Raw genomic sequence first — 21385 nt, 5'->3', positions numbered from 1 at the left:
TTAGAAAATTTACTCATTTTTATCCATATTATTGCCTTTATCCTACCCTTCTCTCAAAATAAACTGCCCCTTTCCACACGCTGTAGTTCTCATCTGGTGAAACCCTCCTCATCCTTCAAGACCCCCGTATTAGTTTCCTGTGCCTACTATAACAGATTCCCACAAACGGGGTGGCTTAGAGCAACAGAAATTTATTCTCTCACAATTCTGGCAGCCAAGAATCCAAAATCAGGGGGTCAGCATATCTGCACTCCCTCTGAAGGCTCTAGGGGAATCTGTTTCTTGCCTCTTCCAGCTTCTGGTGACTGTTGGCATTGCTGATTGTGACTGCAGCTCTTTCTGTTCCATCCTTCTCTGCATGTGAGTTTGTGTGTCAAATTTCTCTCTGCCTGTCTCTCATAAGGACACTTGTGGTGAGATTTAGGGCTCATCTGATAATCCAGGATAATCTCCTCATCTCAAAATCCTTAAATCTTCAAGGACTCTTTTGCAAAATAAGGTAACATCCATGATTTTGCCTTATAAGGTAACATTCACAAGCTCCAGGGATTAGGAAGTTAATATATCTTTGGGGGGGGGATTTTTTCAACCTACCACAACCCCCAGGTCACATGAACTGTCCCGTGTGGCTTCCTGGATCTACAACCAAATAGGAATCATTCTTTCCTTTGCTACTGTCGTGGCAATGAACCTGGACCACCTTGTGTTGTTATCATTGTATGTGTCAAATCTGGTTGTCTCTAAAATTCTTTGACAGCTCAAACTTTCCATCATTATAACCTCATAGGACCTAGCACCTATTAGCTGTTTATCCTTTTTTCTAACTTCTACCACTCTCTATATAGTGCATTACTTACACATTAAAATGGCAAATACGATCTTAAGAAAACCACCTATGTCATCAACCCTAATAAAATTAGGATGATAGAGAAGATACATGATGTTTTGTGAGTTTAAAAAATTATGAGTTGTCCTTTAATTGAGAAAAGTACTTCACATTTGCTTTAACGGTGAATGTAGCAAAGTTTTCTACAGCCAACTGTTATGATAAATATTTAGCTACTTATAGGCTCCTGCCTTGGCTGAGAAAAGTTTGATTTGATGACCCTATTTGTTTGAGTTTATTTATACTCATCGTCTAAATTTTTACTTTGGGAGAAATCTGCAATCTAGCGTATTTATCTTTTCCCTCTCAAATTCCACAGTGTTTTAGTCAGCACGCAACTGAGTTTGAACCCAGTGCTTTTTATATTTCTTTCCGTGACTAACTGTATCTCCAGTTAGTCCTAACCTTGTATAGTGATTGATATGATAGCAGCTGAGAGTTTTAGGCACAAACTAATTATTTCCTTTCATTCTGTTAGAGAAACGGTTTACAGAGATGGGGAAGTTTTGGTTCTTGTCTAAATAATGTCCCTGACCTTAGTTTTTACTAAATTAAAGCATCAAAATGTTTTAAATGTAGAGATGGCTTTTTAAGGAAGCAACTGTTCTAAATAAAATGATAGGTAATAGTCTTATATTTGTATGACTTTGAAAGCTTACAAAGCACTTTTGTTTTTAAACTCATCTATGTCTACATCTGGTCTTTTATCTTTTCTTCCTGCCTCAGAGGAAGAGGCAACCCTTCAGCCCATGGCTTAGCCCTTGTTCCAACCTCTGCATCCATGGAACTCTGCTCCACCATCCTGTATCATCCATTCTCCTTTTCTACCAACACTTCCTCCAGCCTATGCAAAGAATACAAACCCTCCTTCCACCTGGATGCCCTGGAGCTATTGTCACTTCTCTTTTCATCTTCAACGAATTGTCTGCTCTCTCATCTTTGCATCCTCTCTGCTGCATCCTAACTGTTGACCCGGGAGCTGTTTGTGCTCACATCTCCAGCTGCTTAAGACAAAGTTGGCTGTCTCCTCATTGAAATGAGCTCCTCTCTTGGCCTCTGTGAAGCCTATGTCTCCTCCTCCCTCTCACTGCCTTTCTTGCTGCCCTTTCATCTTTCCTCCCTGCACTGATGCTTACCAGGGTTCTACCTTCTACTGTCCCTGTGCTTCTAAACACTCTCCCTCCTTAACTTAATTGATTCCACTGATTTCTGTTACTGTTCACTGCCGACTCCCAAGTCCAGACATCTCTTTTGAGCTCCATGTTTTATACCTGTGTGTCTGCTGGACGTTACCTCCCACACATCCCAAAGGGACTTCAAAACAGCAGAATTCATTATTATCCACAGCTGCTATTCCTTCGCATTTGCAGTGAGGGGTAGAAGGGAGACGGGATATGTGATAAGGAAGGGTGTGGATGGAGACCTCTTGGGACCCTCTCCAACAGCCAGGGGAATGTCCTCTGGGAGAGAACTCTGGAGATGTGGGCTTCAGGGCCTTGCGTTGTTGGATGGTGCATGTAAATGTAAGCCCCTTAGTAAAGCTAGTGAGAACAACAGCTGACTTTGCAATCCCTCCCCAAGCTCCCAGCTTGTATGGTTTGAATCTTATCACTGGAAATCTTGAGGAAAGAAATGCTTAAGTCTTTCTGGAATTCCCTGTGGAGGCACAGAGTAGAGGTTGGGAAATAGACACTGCCCCCATCCCCTCCCTCTCTCTCAATATAGTCCAGCACGTGGACTAGTGTCGTGTAGGTGAAACAGCTGCAATGAGAACTACTGCTAGAGGTTATGCGGCCAGACAAATGATAGACCAAGACCCCTGATTATTTTATCCTTCCCCAGAGAAGCCTCCTTCTACACATACATATACCTAGAGCAGAGAGAAGAATGCTTGGTGTCCCTATTACATCTTCCCTGTCCTTGCATAAATCAAAGAAACAGTGTCAAATCACCTCCAGTCTCTACTTAATAGAAATGTATGGGAATGGATAGTTTGCCTGTCAGCCTCAATGATCTTCACCTCTAGCATAATGCCAAAAGGGACTCCCCAAAAATGTATACTGAAGAAAAAGAGGAGGCTGGCAAGCCTCGAAACCGAAGTGGCAGATGACAAGTCACTTATCCTCTTTCAAAGAGGCCCAGGCCAGACTGCCTGGTTTTAAATCCCACCTATGCTGCTTACTAAACTTTGCAGAAGTTACTCAGATATTCTGTGCCTCAGTTTCCTCAACCATAAAAAGGAAATAATAGTACCTACCACATAGGATCGTTGTGACAACTTAAAAGCTATATAAAGGGCCTGACACAGGGCTTAGGAAATGGTAAGCACTTGATAAATGTTATCTGTTGCAATTATAATTATTACCTGTCCCTCACCAGGCATAGCAGGAAGTCTTCTCATTAATGAGAATAGAAATAATGGTTGTAGTAAGGTAGCATCAAATACTGAAACAAACCTTTGTCATTCTTTTGGTTGCCCAGCTCAAAATGCGCTTCCTGAGTCTAGGTGGGAGGCAGAGATGGCCTCTCACTAAGAATCTGATAAAGCCAGGTACAGGCTGAATGTTCAGGACTCCCTTGCAGCTAGGGTTTGTAGCCTGTGATCCAGGCTTGACCAGTCAGGCACACCCAACCCAGGCCTAGCAACAGGAGCTAGTGATGCCAAGTGGCAGGGGTGTAGGGCACTGACATACAGTATGCCCACTTTTCCTGGAGGTAGCAGCAGTGATGGTCCCAACAGCAGCATTCAAAGCCACTGCTGGCTGTGCAGGATCAGCAGCATCTTCACAGGCTGTGACTGTGGCTGGATCCTTGTCCGCTGCCAGAGCCCCTGTTCCTGCCTGTTTTCCAAGCCTGTATCTCTATACTCTCCAGAAATCCTTTAAATAACCCAGTGTCCTTTTCTGCTTCTATCAGATTAGGTTAATTTTTCTTGGGCTAATTTTCAACCTGCCAGACTGATATGGATTATCAGATCAGATGGTTTAATAAAATATACGTACACTATTTCTACTTTGTTTTATTGGCTTATTGATTTGCAGTGTGCTTCTACGTGGCTCCTGTTCAGGGACTGTTTTTCTTGGATGATTTTTGTTTTAGTAGTGCTGAGATGGTAAAGAGGATTGTTCATTCTTATTGTTGTTTGGCAGGAAGCTTTCCTCTTCTCCCTTGCCCTCCTTCCTCTTTTTTGGTGTGTGTTTGGGGTGTGGGTCAGGACATTCAAATTTTAATTGACTGGAATCTACTCCTAGGTAGAGAAAATTAGGTAACTAATGAGTACGGAAATTAAGGAGATGGAGAGGAGCAAAATCAGTGCCCTGTGCAGGAGAGTATCCCAACACAACTGTGAGCTCGTTTAATTTATAGATAAGGAGCTTGGAACAAAGAACCCAAAGGTAATGTGTGTTCAAGATACAGATAACTGTATCTTCACACTCCTAGCCCAGGGCTTCTGGTTCTATCCATTTGCCTCCACCCAAGAGGCAAATGACCTAAAAGCAAGCTGAGGTCAGGTTAAATTCAGCCCAGTCAATTACACTTTTTAGGTTTATGATTTTGTATGATAAGAACTTACATTTTCAAGAGCTTTTTATAATTTACAGGCATTTGGTTCATGAAATTCCCTGAACTGCTCTGAAATAAAGTACATATAATATATATTGAGCATTTAATGTGTCAGGCTGGGTACACAAGATAGAGAGCTAGTTAACCCCTTGATAACCAGAAATTTCTATAATTGATATATTTCATTTTAAACCACTATTATTGAAGTTTTTACTGTAGTATAGACTTATTTTAGCAGGCGGCCAATCAATACAAACTGTTCTACTTACACAAGACTCAAGTAGCTAGATCTCTATGGAGACCAATCTTGAAATATATTTAAGATCTAACTCGAAACCATGTTTTGCATCATTTGTCTAGATTCTGTCAAGTAAAATGGAAAGTTGTGATTCTCAAATGTCCCCAAATGAACAAAATATTGACAAGAATATGAAGTTGACTGCATCACTGTATAATTAATTATTAAAACCTAGATCTAACAAGCTATTTTCGTTTTCAGTCTAATGGCATACAATGAGGAAATTTTATTCTCTGTATAGTTTTTCTAAATTCTTTGTATGGAATATGAAAGTCACTTGTGAAAGGAAACTAAGCTAATGGACCTGTAACATAACGTGAGGAACATGTATTTTTGTGTAGCTCTGAATCACGGAAAATGCCATTCTTGTATATTAGCTAAAACAAACCATTAGTATAAGACCTAAGTATTAATGAGATCCAGGATTTTCAACGAAATTTCATTGCCGCTTTCCCCTCGAAAAATTAAAAGAAAAATGGGGAGGGCTTTTAAGTGGAAACTAAATGACGCTGCTGGCATCATAGTGCAAAGATGCAGAAGAACTGGTAAAATGTGGGCGGGCAGTCTCACAGTAACGTCAGAAACAACAAAAACTTTCCAACAGGCTTCAGGTGGTTGTCAAGCCTTTTAAACATCTGACTGACAAAGGTAGCTTTGTCAAAGGAGCGTTTTCTTTTTCAAAAACATTAGGCGACAGCGCAACAGAACCTGCTCAAAGCCTTGCACCCAGGCGAGGTCGCCCCAGGCTTGCCTGGCCACGTCCCCTTCGAACGCCCGCGGCGAGGTCCCGCCCCTTCCACCTCCCACTTCCTGGTAACCAAGCTGCTTTGCGCCGCCTTCTCGGGATCTGATTGGCTGACGAGGCAACCGCTAACGGCTACGGAGTTTAAACCCAAGCCCTGACCCCGAGCGCCGGGCTCCGGGAGCTGAGTGGTGGTCCCACCACGCTGAAAAAGCGGTAAGTCAGTGATCTGTGACATTTGGCGTGGCCTTGCCCTGTCTGGCGGGACCCATGCCCTTCCCGAGCTGAACCTCCCGGCGCTGCCCTCCCGGGTCTCTGGTCCGCCGAGCCGCGCGCGGCCCCGCCCACTCCGCCTCGGGTCTCCCGGCCCCCGGGCCCAGTGCTGGCTCGGAGGGCCTTCTTGAGGAAGGCCCTGGTTTGGATCTAAGTCACTGCTTCTTGCCCCTGGGATTTGAGCTCTCGGCTCCGTGAGGGGGGCCAGCCGCCAGGCAGAAACCCAGCGCCTGTAGGAAGGAATTTCTGTCTATATGACTGCTCTACTGCTTTTAGAACAGTATCTGGTTCACTGTGAGCGCTCAGTAAATAGGCTGAATGAATGTTAGAGACTGCTTTTTTCAAGTTCTTGGAGGAGCCCTTTACTTTGGAGTGCTCGATTAAAAGGGAGACTGACTGAAGGCGAAGCGGTGATAGACGACTGGGAAGAACTTAGAACCAGAACTAGGTCTTGACGCACAGGTAGGATTTCGGTAGGCAAATAGGGACTATGAGTTTTCTAGATGAGGAATCCAATTCAGGAGAATTGAATGTGGGATTGAGTAGTTCTGCTTTAGCCGAGATGCTAGCCAGACAAGAGCTACGGAGTAATAATACATAGGTAATGTTACTGAGCGCTCTGTGCTACGTCCAGTACTAGGCACTGTATATGCGTTGGCTCATTAAGTCCCTACAATGAGATGCTCTGACTTTTTATAATTTTCTAAGTCTGGAAATTGAGACTTGGAGATGCTAGGATCACGTAGCTGTGAAATATTAGAACTGGGGCACCAACACAGTCTAACCACTATTTATAATACAGTCAGCTCTCCTGTCCGACTCTCGGGTTCCGAATCATCTCCTTCAACCAACCGAATCACTGAAGGAAAAAATTGGGGAAAATTCCAGAAAGTTCCAGAAAGCAAAGTTTGACTTGCTAATTGCCGAGCAACTATTTACATAACATTTATATTGCATTTACAACTATTTACATTGTATTAGGTACTATAAGTAATCTAAATTATGCAGAAGGATGTGCCCAGGTTATATGTAAATACTATGCCATTTTATATAACGGACCTGAGCATAGTGGATTTGGGTATCTGTGGGAGTCCTGCAACTAGTACCCTGCAGATACCAAGGAATGACTGTACCTCAATCTCTGTGTGGTAAGTCACCCTGGAATGGGTACTCCAATACAAGGGACCTGAAGCTGAAAAATGCCTGGCATATGTCAGGAGCAGTTAGATCTTGGTGGCCACTGTGGCTTGAGAGTCATGGACTAGGGGGGAGAGAAGGAGGAGTTTAAAGTTACAGAAATGGGAAGAAGAGCAGATGGTGAAGAGTTTTAGATAGTATAGATTAATACACTGTAGTGAGGGCAGGAGTGGAAGTAGGGAGGTAAGAGGCTATTGAAATAATTCAGGTGAGACATGTTAGTGCCTTAGTCTAGGTTGGTAGCAGTGGAGATACTGAGAAGTCGTCAGATTCTAAATGCATTGTGAAGGTAAATTGGGATGTGAGAGATTTTTGACTAGAGCAACTGGAAGGATGGAGTTGCCATTAACTGAAGTGGGGAAGGCTCTGAGTGAAGCAGTTTTGGGCAGGTTAAGTTTGATATGCTCTTTCAGTTATCCAAGTGGAATTGTGGAGTAGACAACTATATGAATCCAGGAAAGTTCAGAAAAGAGATCCAGACAGAGGACATAAACTTTGGGGTTCTTGATATCTAGGTAGTATTTTAAGCCATGACTTAAATACATAAAATACACCAAAAGATTGAGGGTAGATAAAGAGAAGAAATCCAAGGAGAGAACTTATTATAGGTTGGAAGAATCTGTAAAAGAGACTGGAAAGAAGCAGCTAGTTAGCTAGGGAAAAAAAACAAAAACAAAACCCAGGAGTTTGGTGTTCTGGTAGCTGAGGAAATATTGTTTTTGAGGAGGAAAGAGAAATTAACCACATTAAATGCTGCTCTTAGATCAAGTTAGATGCGGACTGAGAACTGACCGTTAGATTAGCAGTGTGGAGGTCATTAGAAACCTTGGCAAAAGCAGTTTTGTTGGAATTGAGTGAAATAGGTTACAAGAAGATTGGAAACTGAGTATAGGCAATTTTTTAAGGAGTTGTGCTGTAAAGGCTGCAGAGAAATGGAGTGTATGTCCGAGGATGAAGTGGGAACAGTCCCCATAGGATTAGGTACATCTGTTCTGTGCATGTCTCTAAGGTTACACTTCTTACTTTGTATCACAATAGAGTCTGTGCCCACACTGGACTGTGCATTCCATGACTGTGCATTCCTATGCAGCTTTATCCTGTTTTTTGTCCCCAGTGCCTAGCCTAGCTCCTGGCAAGCAGATATAATGATATAGGTTTAAACGAAAAAACAAAGTCATTTACCTTTTTAGGATTCTACTTTTAAACCACTTTTGATTATACTCATACTTTTAGATTTTATATGAAGGGTTCTGCAAATACTTATGTACAAAGTATATTATTTAAGTCATGATTTACTTCTTAGAATGTATTTCTCAGTTATCCTTTTTCCCTTTATTAATCAATACTGTGATCTCCTGCTTTCTTTTTTTACTTCAGTGATGGAGTACCCAGTGATGGAAACTGGTTCACTTTTTACCGCAGGAATTAAAAGACATGTGAAAGAGAAAAGAATTTCAAAGGCTGCTAAGTTGAATGTTTCTCTTGCTTCAAAAATCAAAACAAAAATACTAAGTAAGTGTTATTAGTCTTAAAGTATACTCACATTTTTACTTTTTTCTGGAGAATCGATATAGTATTTGATACTTTTTCAAGTATAGAAAATGACTAAAATGACTATTTTGTTAAATGAGACTTTCTCTATTCAATTCTTCCTATCTCCTTCAACTCCTGTTAGTTGGGTGGTTATGATGATTTACTGTCAGTGGTGACAGCTGAATTTTCAGCAGTGAGGCTGGGGTGGCCCAAGGCAGCTACCTCCTACACTGCAAAGAAAATACCAACATGACATTTCTGGAAAAGAGCTGAAAAAAAAGTGACGGATTGTCCTTCTGACATGTTGCAGCATTTGGATGATGGGTAATCTAGAGGTGGTTGGCCCAGATAGTGTGCTGTAGTGGGTGATTTTATGTAACCAAAGCTCATCATGAGGGCACTGACCTCTTTGGAGATGGTGTTTCATGGATTCTGGAGCTAAGATGTCAGAAGGCAAAAAAAAAGAAAGGGAAACACCCCAAGATAAATTTTCATTACTTCTGAAAATTATCTCAGTGATTCATTTCCATCTTAGCAGGATTGGGGGAGGTTTCCTGTTGATCAACATGTGTGAAAAGTAATTGTGCCTTGTGAAATAGCCCAGCCTCCTGAGTGTCTTTAAATCGTAATGTTGCTCCTACCCAGGTCTCTAGGACCATCTTTTGTATTAGACCACTTTCTATAGTGGCAGTTTCCTATTCTCTTTGGCAGGACCATTGCACGCCCACTGCTATGAAGGAATACACTGAGTCTGAGGAGTGCAACAGGAAAATGTTATTAACCTTTAGCTTCTGCAAGTCCTAAACTGGTTCTAGTCTATTTCCACTTGATATGTCAAAGGTGGCTGTCTGAATCTACTTTCTTTGTGCCAAAAATAAAGTACTTTTTGGACTCTGTTTTTTTTAGACACCCAAGCTTTCCCTGAGTATTTTAAAATATATTATTAGTATTATAAACTATTATTACCATTACTATTACTATAGCTATTAATACTATTACATAAAAATATATATTACTATTATAAAACATATTACAGGGCTTCCCTGGTGGTGCAATGGTTGAGAGTCCGCCTGCCAATGCAGGGAACACGGGTTCGTGCCCCGGTCTGGGAAGATCCCACATACCGCAGAACGGCTGGGCCCGTGAGCCATGGCCGCTGAGCCTGGGCGTCTGGAGCCTGTGCTCCGCAATGGGAGAGGCCACAACAGTGAGAGGCCCGCGTACCGCAAAAAAAATAAAAAATAAAAAAAATAAAACATATTACATATACTATAACTTTAAATCCATGGGATGTGTTATTGAATAGTGGCATGTAAATCAAAATTATGAAAATACAGTTATGCTTTCGGTGTACTAAGGGAACACTATATGTAAGGTGAGCGTTACCAAGGAATTCACAATTAAATTTCTTTTGCTAACAACGGGAAGCATTCTGATTTAAATTATATTTACATAGTACTTGTAAAGAGAAGGGGTCAAGTTTAGATTGCAATAGATGCCTAGAAATAAGAGGTAGGATATCTAAGGTGGAGGTAGAAGATCCCACAGGGTTTAGATGATCTGTCCAACATTACAGTAAGTATGCTGCCTTTCGACTTGAGGTTTTGAAAAATGGACTTTGGGAGCATTAATTCAGTTCTGGAGCCACAGAAACTGGCTCTAAAATTTTCATGGATTGGCTACCCCAATTTCTCTAGGACATCTTTAGTTATAGCTGTGGGATCAGCTTCTCCATTCTACCTCCTAGTCAAAGGTAGGAAGGAAGGCAGAGCAACAAGTATCAAGATTTAGTTTTTGTGACTGATCTAATTATCTAGAATACTGTGTCTATATTAGAGTCCTCTTATTCCTAACTCTGTATTCACAAACATTCTGCATTTCTCACAACTCTTATTCATCTTCTATCTAGCTTTTATTTCTGCAGCTCCAAACTCTGGGTACATTTTTTTCAAAACTCCATCTGTGTTGTCATGCTCTTCTTTTCTAACTTCAGCTAAAACAAAGTGAAATATGTTTTGTCCAAAGTAGTTTTATTAAGGAATATGAAAATGTATTAAGATGTTCAATATTAACTCTTAAAATTTTTTTACAGATAATTCTTCTATTTTCAAAATTTCTTTAAAGCACAACAACAGGGCATTAGCTCAGGCTCTTAGCAGAGAGAAAGAGAATTCTCGAAGAATTACAACTGAAAAGATGCTATTGCAAAAAGAAGTGGAGAAACTGAATTTTGAGAACACATTTCTTCGTCTAAAGCTAAATAATTTGGTATGGAAACTATATTGTGTTTGAATTCTAAAACTGTATTATTTTAGAAGCTCTAAATGTTTTTCAGACCTGTAATTAATGTAAAAAATTTATTGAAAGAGTGTGCCATGTTAATGGACAAACTGTTAATGGGTAATAAAATAGGTGTCTTGAATCTACATTCTAAATGTGTACTTGTGGCTCTGCAAACTAATATAATACCTTGATCAACATTTGATTGCTTATCATAAGCAAAACTTGATACATTAATATATTATAAGAAGATGGGCATAATTCCTCTAGTGAATTGAAAGGAGGGAAGTTCCCTGAGTGTTTGTATTCTCTCTTAATGGCAACATTCCACTGGCTACAAGCCAAGTAGAATGAAGATTGTAGTCCTTGCTTTTCCTTCCAACTTCCAACTTTGTCCACAGCAGGGCAGTAACAGCCAGTGCTTAGCTAGGTTACAGCTACAGCTATAGCTCTAACTCCAAAATGAGTAGAAATTAATTTAAAATGGAAAAATGACTTACTATACTTCTTGGAGGTTAAATTCCTGTGGCTGACAAACTGTGTTCAGTTGCCACATGATGTATTATTATTATGAGAAGATTAAAAACTGTAGGAAGGGACTTCCCTGGCAGTTCAGTGGCTAAGACATTGTGCTTCCAATGCAGGGAGCTCGAGTTCGATCCCTGGTCAGGGAACTAAGATCCCACATGCCGCGTGGTGCTGCCAGAAAAAAAAAGTAGGAAAATTTATGACTGATAGCTCAAAAGCATTCAAAACTTGTGCGTATGTGTCTGTGTCTGTGTCTTTTTGAACTATGCAGTGTAGCACCATTTTAGCCTAATGTGATCTGTTATTTTTTAAGTCTTCTCAACTGATGGTATTTGTAAATGTATATGGTATAATAAACTCCAAATCTTAGTTGATTAGAAGGCTCTTTCTTTATTTCAGAATAAGAAGCTTATAGAAATAGAAGCACTCATGAACAATAGCTTGATAACTGCAATTGAAATGAGCACTCTTTCTGAGGTAAGTAGAATTTGTGTCTAAATAGTGTAATATTTTTAGCATTACTGAGGATAATTCAGATTAGTTAAGTAGCATCAAGGTTAGAGATGCATATCTTAAACTTTGTACCAAGGAATGGAGATAATATTAATTTTAATTGGCTAACAGCACATTATTATTTGATATAATTGGTTATTGAAATTTTTATATAAAAATTAGCTTTCGATTAAAAGTAACACAGGATTAGACAGCTCATGGAACACAAGACAAAACAGGCTCAAAAACATAAAAGATATTAGTAGAAAAGTCATTTCAAATTAGGGAAGAATTTGTATTATTTTTAAAAAGATGGACACAATCGAAAAACTATTGGGGAAAAAAATAGAGGTAGATCCTAGATCCCCATGTTCTTCAAGGGTCAAATGTATATGTAGAAATATTGTATATGCATGAGTATAGACATGTGTATATATTCATAGGCATAGAATAAAGTTTGGGAGGTTATACACCAAAATATTAGTAGTGATTATCTTTGTATGGCATGATTAAGGAAGAACTGTGTTTGACCTTATCATGACATTATTCTCATTAAACTATTGAAGGCTACACATAAGAATTGTTCTATTACTGTTGGTATCTTGTATAATTTGGTACTTTAATGACAAACATGATCTAATGAGATTAGAAATTTCATTCATTTTCTTTGTTCTTTTCAAAAATAGTTCCATGAGAGTCCCTTTCTTCTGCCAAGTAGCAAGAAGAAACGGGTTAGTAAACAGTGCAAATTGATGCGTCTTCCATTTGCAAGGTAATTGCTCCAAAACTTGGTTAAATACTGACTGGTGCACTTTTACCTGAATTGGACTTCGAAAAGTTTTTATTTGGTTTGCTTCCTTGAAACAGAAAAACATTTAAAAATAAATAATGAAATACTTGTCAATATTGTACCAGTGAAAGAAATTGAAGATATAATCTAATAGAATTCAGTTTTAAACTTTGAAATAATATTCAGCTTTCCCATAGTTTCTAGAGAAGAAAGAGACACAGGTAGACCTTGAGTTACATAGGTTTGAATTACACTGGTTCAGAATACTTAGATTTTCATACAACATAATCTGTGTGTGTTATGCAATGTTCTGGTTTCATCAACCTGTAGTTGCCTGTTAAGGTAGAAATGAGATGGTTTGTGGTATCTTGCTACAGGTTGTATTTCCAGGGCTCCAAGGAAACTTACCCATCAATTCAATAACCAAGGTCATCTATAGAATCCTGCTACTCTTCAGTTCTTTCTTTTCCTCCAGGTCACCACTGGCCTCATATTTTCTGCTGGGTAAATCTCATAACTATTTCTACCTTTATTATCTTGCATACTACTCAGACTTTAAAATAAACTTTCATCATTACTATTCTCCTGACCAAAATTCCCATTTCTTGATTAATTTGATTATAATCTTAGTAAATACTCTATTTCAAACCTATCACTTTTACCGTTTTTTTTTTGTTTGTTTGTTTTTTGCGGTACGCGGGCCTCTCACGGTTGTGGCCTCTCCCGTTGCGGAGCACAGGCTCCAGATGCGCAGGCTCAGCGGCCATGGCTCACGGGCCCAGCCGCTCCGCGGCATGTGGGATCCTCCCACACGGAGGCACGAACCCGCGTCCCCTGCATCAGCAGGCGGACTCTCAACCACTGCGCCACCAGGGAAGCCCAAACCTATCAATTTTAAAGACAGTTACTGAGGTCCAGAGAGGTAAAATGACTCAATGAATTAATAGCATTGATCAGAATTGTCTTGTCTCTTTTAGACAGTGTTCTTTCTGTTACATAAATTATAGGTTTAATGCATTTTTTTAAGTGTACAAAGTGCACTTATGTATTGAAGTGGTATCTGTACTATAGTAAAAAAAAAAAATTCTTATATCCACTGTGTCATTTTCTATTCATTCCAGTTTGTTCCATTGTTTTGTCTGTTCTGTACTGGCGCCACATTGCACCTGTACATTTTAATTAATATAGTTTTAAAATAGTACATTTTGTTGTCTTGTAGGTGCTCAGGTTTTTTTCAAGAAAATCTTGGCCGTCATTATGCATGCATTATTTCATGTAAATGTATGAATCAAGTGTTAACTTGCCCTCCAGAAAATTTTACTGTGTTTTTTTAAGTAAATTTTTTTTTTTTTTTTTTTTTTTGCGGTACGCGGGGCTCTCACTGTTGTGGCCTCTCTCGTTGCGGAGCACAGGCTCTGGACGCGCAGGCTCAGCAGCCATGGCTCACGGGCCCAGCCGCTCCACGGCATGTGGGATCCTCCCGGACAGGGGCACGACCCCGTGTCCCCTGCATCGGCAGGCAGACTTTCAACCACTGCGCCACGAGGGAAGCCCTTAAGTAAACTTTTGTTTGAAGTATAATGTACATTTTAGAAAAGTGCAAAAATCTTTAGAGAATGGTGAATTTTCACAGTGAACACTATATGGTATAGCCAATACCCAGACCAAGAAACAGATTATTACCAGTACCTCAGATAGCCTTGTGCCCCTTGCCAGTCACTACTCATCACCCACCCGAGGATAAATATTATCCTGACTACTAACATTGTAGATTAATTAATTTTGCCTAGTTTTGAATTTCCTTTAATGAAATCATACAGGATGTATGATTCTGGTCTCTGGCTTCTGTAGCTCAACATTGTGTTTGTGAGATTTCGTCCATATTGTCCTATGTAGTTGTAGATCAGTCATTCTCATTGCTGTATAGTATTCCATTGTATGTATTCCATAATTTATCCATTCTTCTGTTTTTAGTTTTTTTGCTAGGTTTGGTCTATTATAAATAATTCTACCTTGTATCTGCCTTTTGATTAATATATGTATACATTTCTGTTGGGTATATACTTAGGAGTAGAATTGCTGGGTTTACATGTATTTGGCTTTGGAAGGAAATGCTAAACAGTTTTCTAAAGGGATTATGCCAGTTTACATTTCTAACAGCAATATATGAGAATTCCTGTTGTTATGTATCTCCAACAACACTTGTTATTGTCTGTCTTTTTCATTTTAGCCATATGGGGTGTAGAGGTATTACACTGAAGTTTTAATTTCCCGATACTTAATGAAGTAAGGCATCTGTTTATATGTTTATTTTCTTTCTATCAGGTTATCTTTTTTTTTTTTTTTTTCAGATTTGTAGGAGTTCTTTCTATACATTGTGTATAAATTCTTTGTGCATACAATTGTCTGTTACTCTGTGGCTTGCCTCTTTGCTCTCTTAATGGTATCTTTGGATGAATCCAATTTATATATCTGTTTGTCCCCCTCCCTCTTATGGTTATGCTTTCTGTGTCTTTTAAGAAAGGCTTTACCAATTGCAAGTTCATGACGTGTTCTCCTATGTATGTTTTCTTTTAAAAGCTTTATTATTTTCCCTTTCATATTTAGATCTTCAGTCTACCTAGAATTTTGGGTATGATGTGAGAGAAGAGTCATTTATTTTTTTAGTGTGAAATCCTGTTGACCTTGAACCATTTATTGAAAAGACCATCCTTTCCCCACCTCATTGCAGTGTCATCTGTATAAAAAATCAAGTGACTGGATATGTATGGGTCTATTTCTGAACTCACTATTCTATTACATGAGTCTTTTTGTCAAAACCACACTATCTTAATTACTAACTTTATAATAAGTCTCGATATTTGATAGTTTGAATCTCTATTTTAGTTATTTATGCTTTAAGAATACATATTAATTGGCCATTCTTGGCCTTTTGCATTTCCATGTGAATTTTAGAATTAGCTTGTCAGTTTACATACACACACACCTGGAATTTTGATTGGGATTATGTAGAATATAGTTCAGTTTGGGGAAAATTGACACTTTATAAAATTGAGTATTTCTTCCATGACCATGGTATATCACTCTGTTTTTTAGATATTATGTATGTAGTTTCAGAGCTTTTAGAATACAGTTATTGCACATCTTACATTTATTCCTACTTATTTGATGTTTTTAGTGCTATTCTTGATAGTTTTCAAATTTTCTTTTTCTTTTTGATGATAGTATATAGAAATACAACTAATTTTTGAATATTAACCTTGTTTACATTGACATTGCTATTAATTTTAATAATTTATCCATAGTTTTTAAAAAATTTTATATTAATAGAATTTTATTATTTGTAAATAAGAACTGTTTTCCCTTCACCTGCCTCTCCAGTTTATAGGCCTTTTATCTTTTGTTTCTTACCTTGTTGGACTGATTATTTCTTGTTCAGTAATGAATAAAAGTACTAACAGTGGGTATTCTTATTGTATTCCCATTATTTAATATGTTTGCTCTTAGGTTTTTATAGATTCTCCTTATCAGATTAAAATAGTTCCATTGTACTCCTAGTTTGCTAAGAGTTTTTTCATCAATGGCTGTTGGATTTTATCAAATGCTTTTTCTGTCACTATTGAGAAGATAATATTTTTCTCTTTTTTTCTATTAATGTAATGAATTTTTAATATTTTTTCTACTAAGGTAATGAATTATAATTGATATTTTTAATGTTAAATCACTTACAATCCTGAAATGAATTGCTCCTGATGATATATCCCTTTGATATATATCACTAAGTTTATTTTGCTAATCCTTTAAAGGATTTTTGCATGTATTTTAATAATGAAGATGATGTATAATTTTCCTTTATTATAATATATTTTGTCAAGTTTTGATATTTATATTATGCTGGTCAAAGTAAATGAATTGATAAATACCCCTCTTTCTATTTTCTGGAAGTATTTGTGTAAAAAATTTTTTTTCTTTAAATATTTGGGAGAAGTTATCTGGACCTGAAGTTTTTTTGTGGAAACATTTTTGATAACATCCCATTTTAATAGATGTAAGAACATTCAGCTTTTCTATTTCTTCTTTTGTCAGGTTTGTTAATTTTTAAAAAGATTTATCCATTTCATTTAAAATATCAAATTATTGGCATATAATCGTTCAGAATAGCTTTAGTTACACGTTTAATGTCTGCTGTAGGGTACATAATGATGTTCTCTTTCAATATTGGCTATTTGTTTTTTCTCACTTTTTTCTTGATTAGTTTTGCCCTAGAGATTTATCAATGTTGTCATCTTTACAAAGATGAATCATCTTTGGGGTTATGTTGATCGTTCTTTTAGTATATTTATTTTCTATTGCATTTATTCTGCTTCTTATTATCTCTTTTCTTTTTTAAATTTTATTGAAGTATAGTTGATTTACAGTGTTGTGTTTCTCTTTTCAATTTAAAAGTTTTATTATTACTGTAATTATTTGTTTCTTAAAATGGTTTAGATTATTGTTTTTAAGCCTTTTCAAAAATATGAAGTTGTTGGGGTATAGCTGCCTACATTTAAGGCTATTTTTTTCCTTTAGCTGCATCCCACATTTTTTGATAAGCTGTATCCTTATTATAATTTATTTCAAAGTAGTTATTACCTTCAGTTCAGATACATTGTTTGACTCATGGATCATTTACAAGATTATTTAATCTCCAAGCAGCTGGGTGTTTTCTTCTAATTACTTTTTGTTGGTTTCTAATTTAATTCCTCTGTGATTACAGAATATAGTTCAAGTGATTTTAGTCGTTTTAAATTTATTGAGACTTGCATTAGAACACAGCTTGGTCTAATTTGGTAAATATTTTTGGTACACATGGAAAGAATGTGTATTTTGTGGCTGTTGGATGCAGTATTTTATATATGTCAATTATGTCAGGTTTGCTGATTATATTGTTCAGACTTTCCATATCTTTCCTGCTTCTCTTGTCTATCAGCTGTTGAGAGAAGTGCATTAAAGTCTACCACTGTGATTATGGATTTATCTATTTCTCCTTTTAGTTCTGTCAGTTTTTGCTTTATATATGTTAAAGTTGTTACTAGATGCATATAAATTTAGGATTGATTTGTTTTCCTGATAAATTGTTTTATCAATATGAAATATTTCTGGAAATGATACTGCTTTAAAGTCTACTTGTCTGATATAACATTGCCATGGTATGTCCTTTTCTATACTTTCAAACTCTCTGTTATATTTAAAATGCATGTAGGTTTACCTTTTTTAAAAAATGAATTTAATGTAATATCATCTCTTTTAATTAGAATAGCTGTTATGTTTACATTTAATATAATTCCTGAGAGTTGAGTTTATATCTGCCATCTAGTTATTTTCTGTTTGAGCCACCTGTTTTATGTTCCTTTTTTCTCTCCTTTCTTTATTTCATTTGAAATAAAACATTTTTCATAATTTAATTTTCCTTGTCTATTAACTTCTATTCCTTTATGATGACCCTAATGATAGCAACACTCATCCTTGATTTATTATACTCTAATACTGATTATTATATTAACATTCCTCAGTAATGCTAGCATCTTTGAACACTGACTCGACATTCCTGTGTCCTGCCTTTATGTTATTATTATGTATTTTCATTCTGCATATATTTTAATCCCACAAATTAACTACTTTCACTGTTTTGTGTAGTCAATATTCATTTCCAATTTCTTCATATTGCTTCCTGCATTTTTTAATTGTATGCTCCTTTTTAATTGTATTTTATTTTTTGTTTTTCCAGCTTTATTGAGGTAAAATTCACAAATAAGCTTGCATTTTATTTCCTTCTGAAATAATTTTCCTTCTGCCTGAAGAAATCCTTTATTATTTAGTTCAGGTACTAGCAATGCATCCGCTCAGCTTTTATTTTTCTGGAAACATATTTATATCACCTTCATTTTTAAAGATTATGTTTGCAATGATAAAACTTTAGGTTATTAAATTTTAGCAATTTAAAGGTATTATTTCATTGTCTTCTGTCTTTACTGTTGAAAAGTTGGCACCGTTTCTGCAAGTTGAGGAAGTTCCTTTTTATTCTGGTTTGCTGAGAGTTTTAATAATGAATTTGTATTGAATTTTGTCAAATTTGTTTTTTCTGTATCTGTGGAGAGAATCATAACTTTTCTCCTTTGTTCTATTAATGTGACTTTGATTTGCTTAATGTTAAACCAACTTTACATTCCTAGAATAAATTCCACTTGGTCATGGTGTATAATAATGGTGTATTATTATTTCTATGTGTTGATGGATTTGATTTGCTAATAATTACTTAAAGAATTTTGTACTTATTTTCATAAGGAATATTGGTCTATAATTTTCTTATTATATATTTGATAGGTTTTGATAATGGTTATGCTGGCTTTGTAAAATGAGATAAGAAGCATTCCCTCTTCCTCCATTTTCTGAAAAAAATTGTACAATTGGTATTTCTTCCTTAAGTATTTGAGAGAATTCATAAGAGAAGTGGGTCTGGAGTTTTTAATTATTAATTTCATTTTTTAGATAGATATGGAGGGCTTTTCAGATTTTCTGTTCTTTTCAGGTCAACTTAGAAAATATTTGTCTTTTTAGAAAATTATCCATTTCATCTAGACAGTAAAGTTTGATCAAACTAGTTAGAGTATTGTCAATTTTACGGATCTCTTAAAAAAACTCAGCTTTTGGTTTCATTGATTTTTTTTTCTCAATTTTTTTTCGGTTTCATATTTCTTTGGTGTCTGCACCTTATTATTTCCTTTTTTCTACTTATTTTTTTAAAAATGAGATATAGTTCACATAACATAAAATTTCTCATTAATATGAAGTTTATTTTTTAAAGTATACAATGCAGTGGTTTTTAATATATTTACAAAGTTGTGCAACATTCACCACTTTCCAATTCCAGAATATTTTCATCACTCGAAAAAGAAAACCTATATCCATTAGTAGTCATTTCTCATCTCTTCTTCCCCAGCCCACAGCAACCACTTATCCACTTTCTGTCTCTGTGGATTGCCTATTTTGGACATTTCATATGAATGGAATCACACAGTATGTCACCTTTTGTGTCTGGCTTCTTTCACTTGGCATAACATTTTCAAGTTTCATCCATATTATAACACATATTAGTATTTCATTCCTTTTAATGACCGGTTAATATTCTGTGGTATGGATAAACTACGTTTTGTTTATCCATTTATCTGTTAATGAGCATTTGTGCTCTTTCCACTTTTAGACTGTGAATGAGTAATGGTACTATGAATATCCATATAAAAGTTGTTGTGTGGACATATTTTTCACTTTCTTGGGTGCGCCCTTACCAGTGGAATTGCTGGATCATATAACTCTATGTTTAACTTTTGGAAGAATTGGCAAACTGTTTTCCAAAGGTGCTGTACTGTTTTACATTCCCACCAGCAAAGTATTAGGGTTCCAATTTCTCCATATCCTCAATAACACTTGTTATTACCTATCCTTTTGATTATAGCCATCCTAGTGGATATGAAGTGGTATCTCACTGTGGTTTTGATTTGGATTTTTTGGGTGACTAATGATACTGAGCATGTTTTCATGTGCTTATTGGACATTTATTTATTTGGATCATTCTCTGTTGATTGTCTTTTCTCTTGAGTTTGAATCATGTTTTTCTGTTGCTTCATATATTGAATAATATTGGATTGTACCCCCGACGTTGTGACTCCTGTGTTGTAGAAAATCTAGATTCAGGTATATTCCTCCAACAAGTTTGATGTTTTATTTTAGTAGATAAGTTACCTTATCTGAACTCAGACTTGTTAATACTTCCCTGTGATGAACAACATATGAAATCTCATTTCAGTTCTATAATCCTTAGCTGGGCCACTTGGAATCTTTCTCATATATGTGATTCAGGAATGAGCTAGAGATTTGGAGAGAGTTTATGCACAAAATTTGGGGCTTCCCTGTCTACTTTTCCTGTTTTTTCTCCCATCACACACACTTTACAGCAGTTGTAGTTGCCCTGAATTCTGACCTTGAACTAATAATAATAAGACTGGATTTCTAACTTCTAGAAAAGGTCGCACTGACTGAGGTTTGTAAACAGTGAGAAGCTCACCCTTTTTCTAAGTGCCAACCCCTCTTCTGTATCTAGTTGCTTTTTATTCACTCTCCAGTGACTTTGGGTAGTTGTTTTTTTTATATTTTGTCCAGAATTTATATTCATTATGTTTGATAAGGTTGATTCAATAGTAGCTATTTGGCCATTACCTGAAGCAGAACCTCTCCTCTGTAAAATAAACAATTTTTGCTAACCTGTTTCTTCAAGTGGTATAGACATTTCTTCCCAATGGCTATTCTACTGATAGGTGCCTTTAAATTTTTAACAAATATTTTCTAGTATTTTCATTATCAATAATTTTTAAATATCTATGATTTGTTTGGCATACAAAGCAAAATCCTTATCATTGGAGCATATTACTCTTTCTTCTTTGAATTCAAAAAGGTCATTTTGTCTATTTCCATAGATTTCTTTTTCCCTCCATAGATTTAACTACTCTAGGAATATGGCTTTAGTTTACATGGATACCTTTTGGAAACATAGCAGACTTTATTACACACAAAACTTTACATACAAGTTGTACTTGTTTGAAACCAGAGGAAGAGTTTTGGGTTTTCCATAGAGTTAATTACAGGAAAATTATAACTATTATACACGAATATTTATAAGTATGTTTGAACTTTATTCATTTCATTAATTTTATTGTCCTAATAGCTCAACCAGTGATTATATCATTTATCTCCTTTTGGAGTCACTGG

At 36.6% G+C, this 21385-nt stretch overlaps 1 protein-coding gene across 3 annotated transcripts in view; it reads left to right on the top strand.

The window, feature by feature from the left end:
* SGO2 (shugoshin 2) overlaps positions 1–21385 on the top strand; it is a 47368-nt gene that overhangs the window by 11841 nt on the left and 14142 nt on the right. For 2 of the 3 annotated variants that reach the window (XM_027124662.1, XM_027124669.1), the window contains exons 2-6: positions 5439–5706; positions 8338–8472; positions 10586–10761; positions 11701–11778; positions 12480–12565. In XM_027124662.1, coding sequence (XP_026980463.1) covers positions 8340–8472; positions 10586–10761; positions 11701–11778; positions 12480–12565 — 473 coding nt within the window. In that variant the 5' untranslated portion in view covers positions 5439–5706; positions 8338–8339. Of the gene's footprint in view, positions 1–5438; positions 5707–8337; positions 8473–10585; positions 10762–11700; positions 11779–12479; positions 12566–21385 lie in introns of those variants that run through there. The other variant, XM_027124678.1, reaches the window with a different exon arrangement.

This window comes from Aethalodelphis obliquidens, unplaced genomic scaffold (genome assembly GCF_003676395.1).
Source record: "Aethalodelphis obliquidens isolate GAN/ISIS:26980383/991018 unplaced genomic scaffold, ASM367639v1 scaffold2, whole genome shotgun sequence".
NCBI classification, from domain to species: domain Eukaryota; kingdom Metazoa; phylum Chordata; class Mammalia; order Artiodactyla; family Delphinidae; genus Aethalodelphis; species Aethalodelphis obliquidens.
Note: the sequence above shows the minus strand (reverse complement) of the source record. Positions and strands in the feature narration are given on the sequence as shown.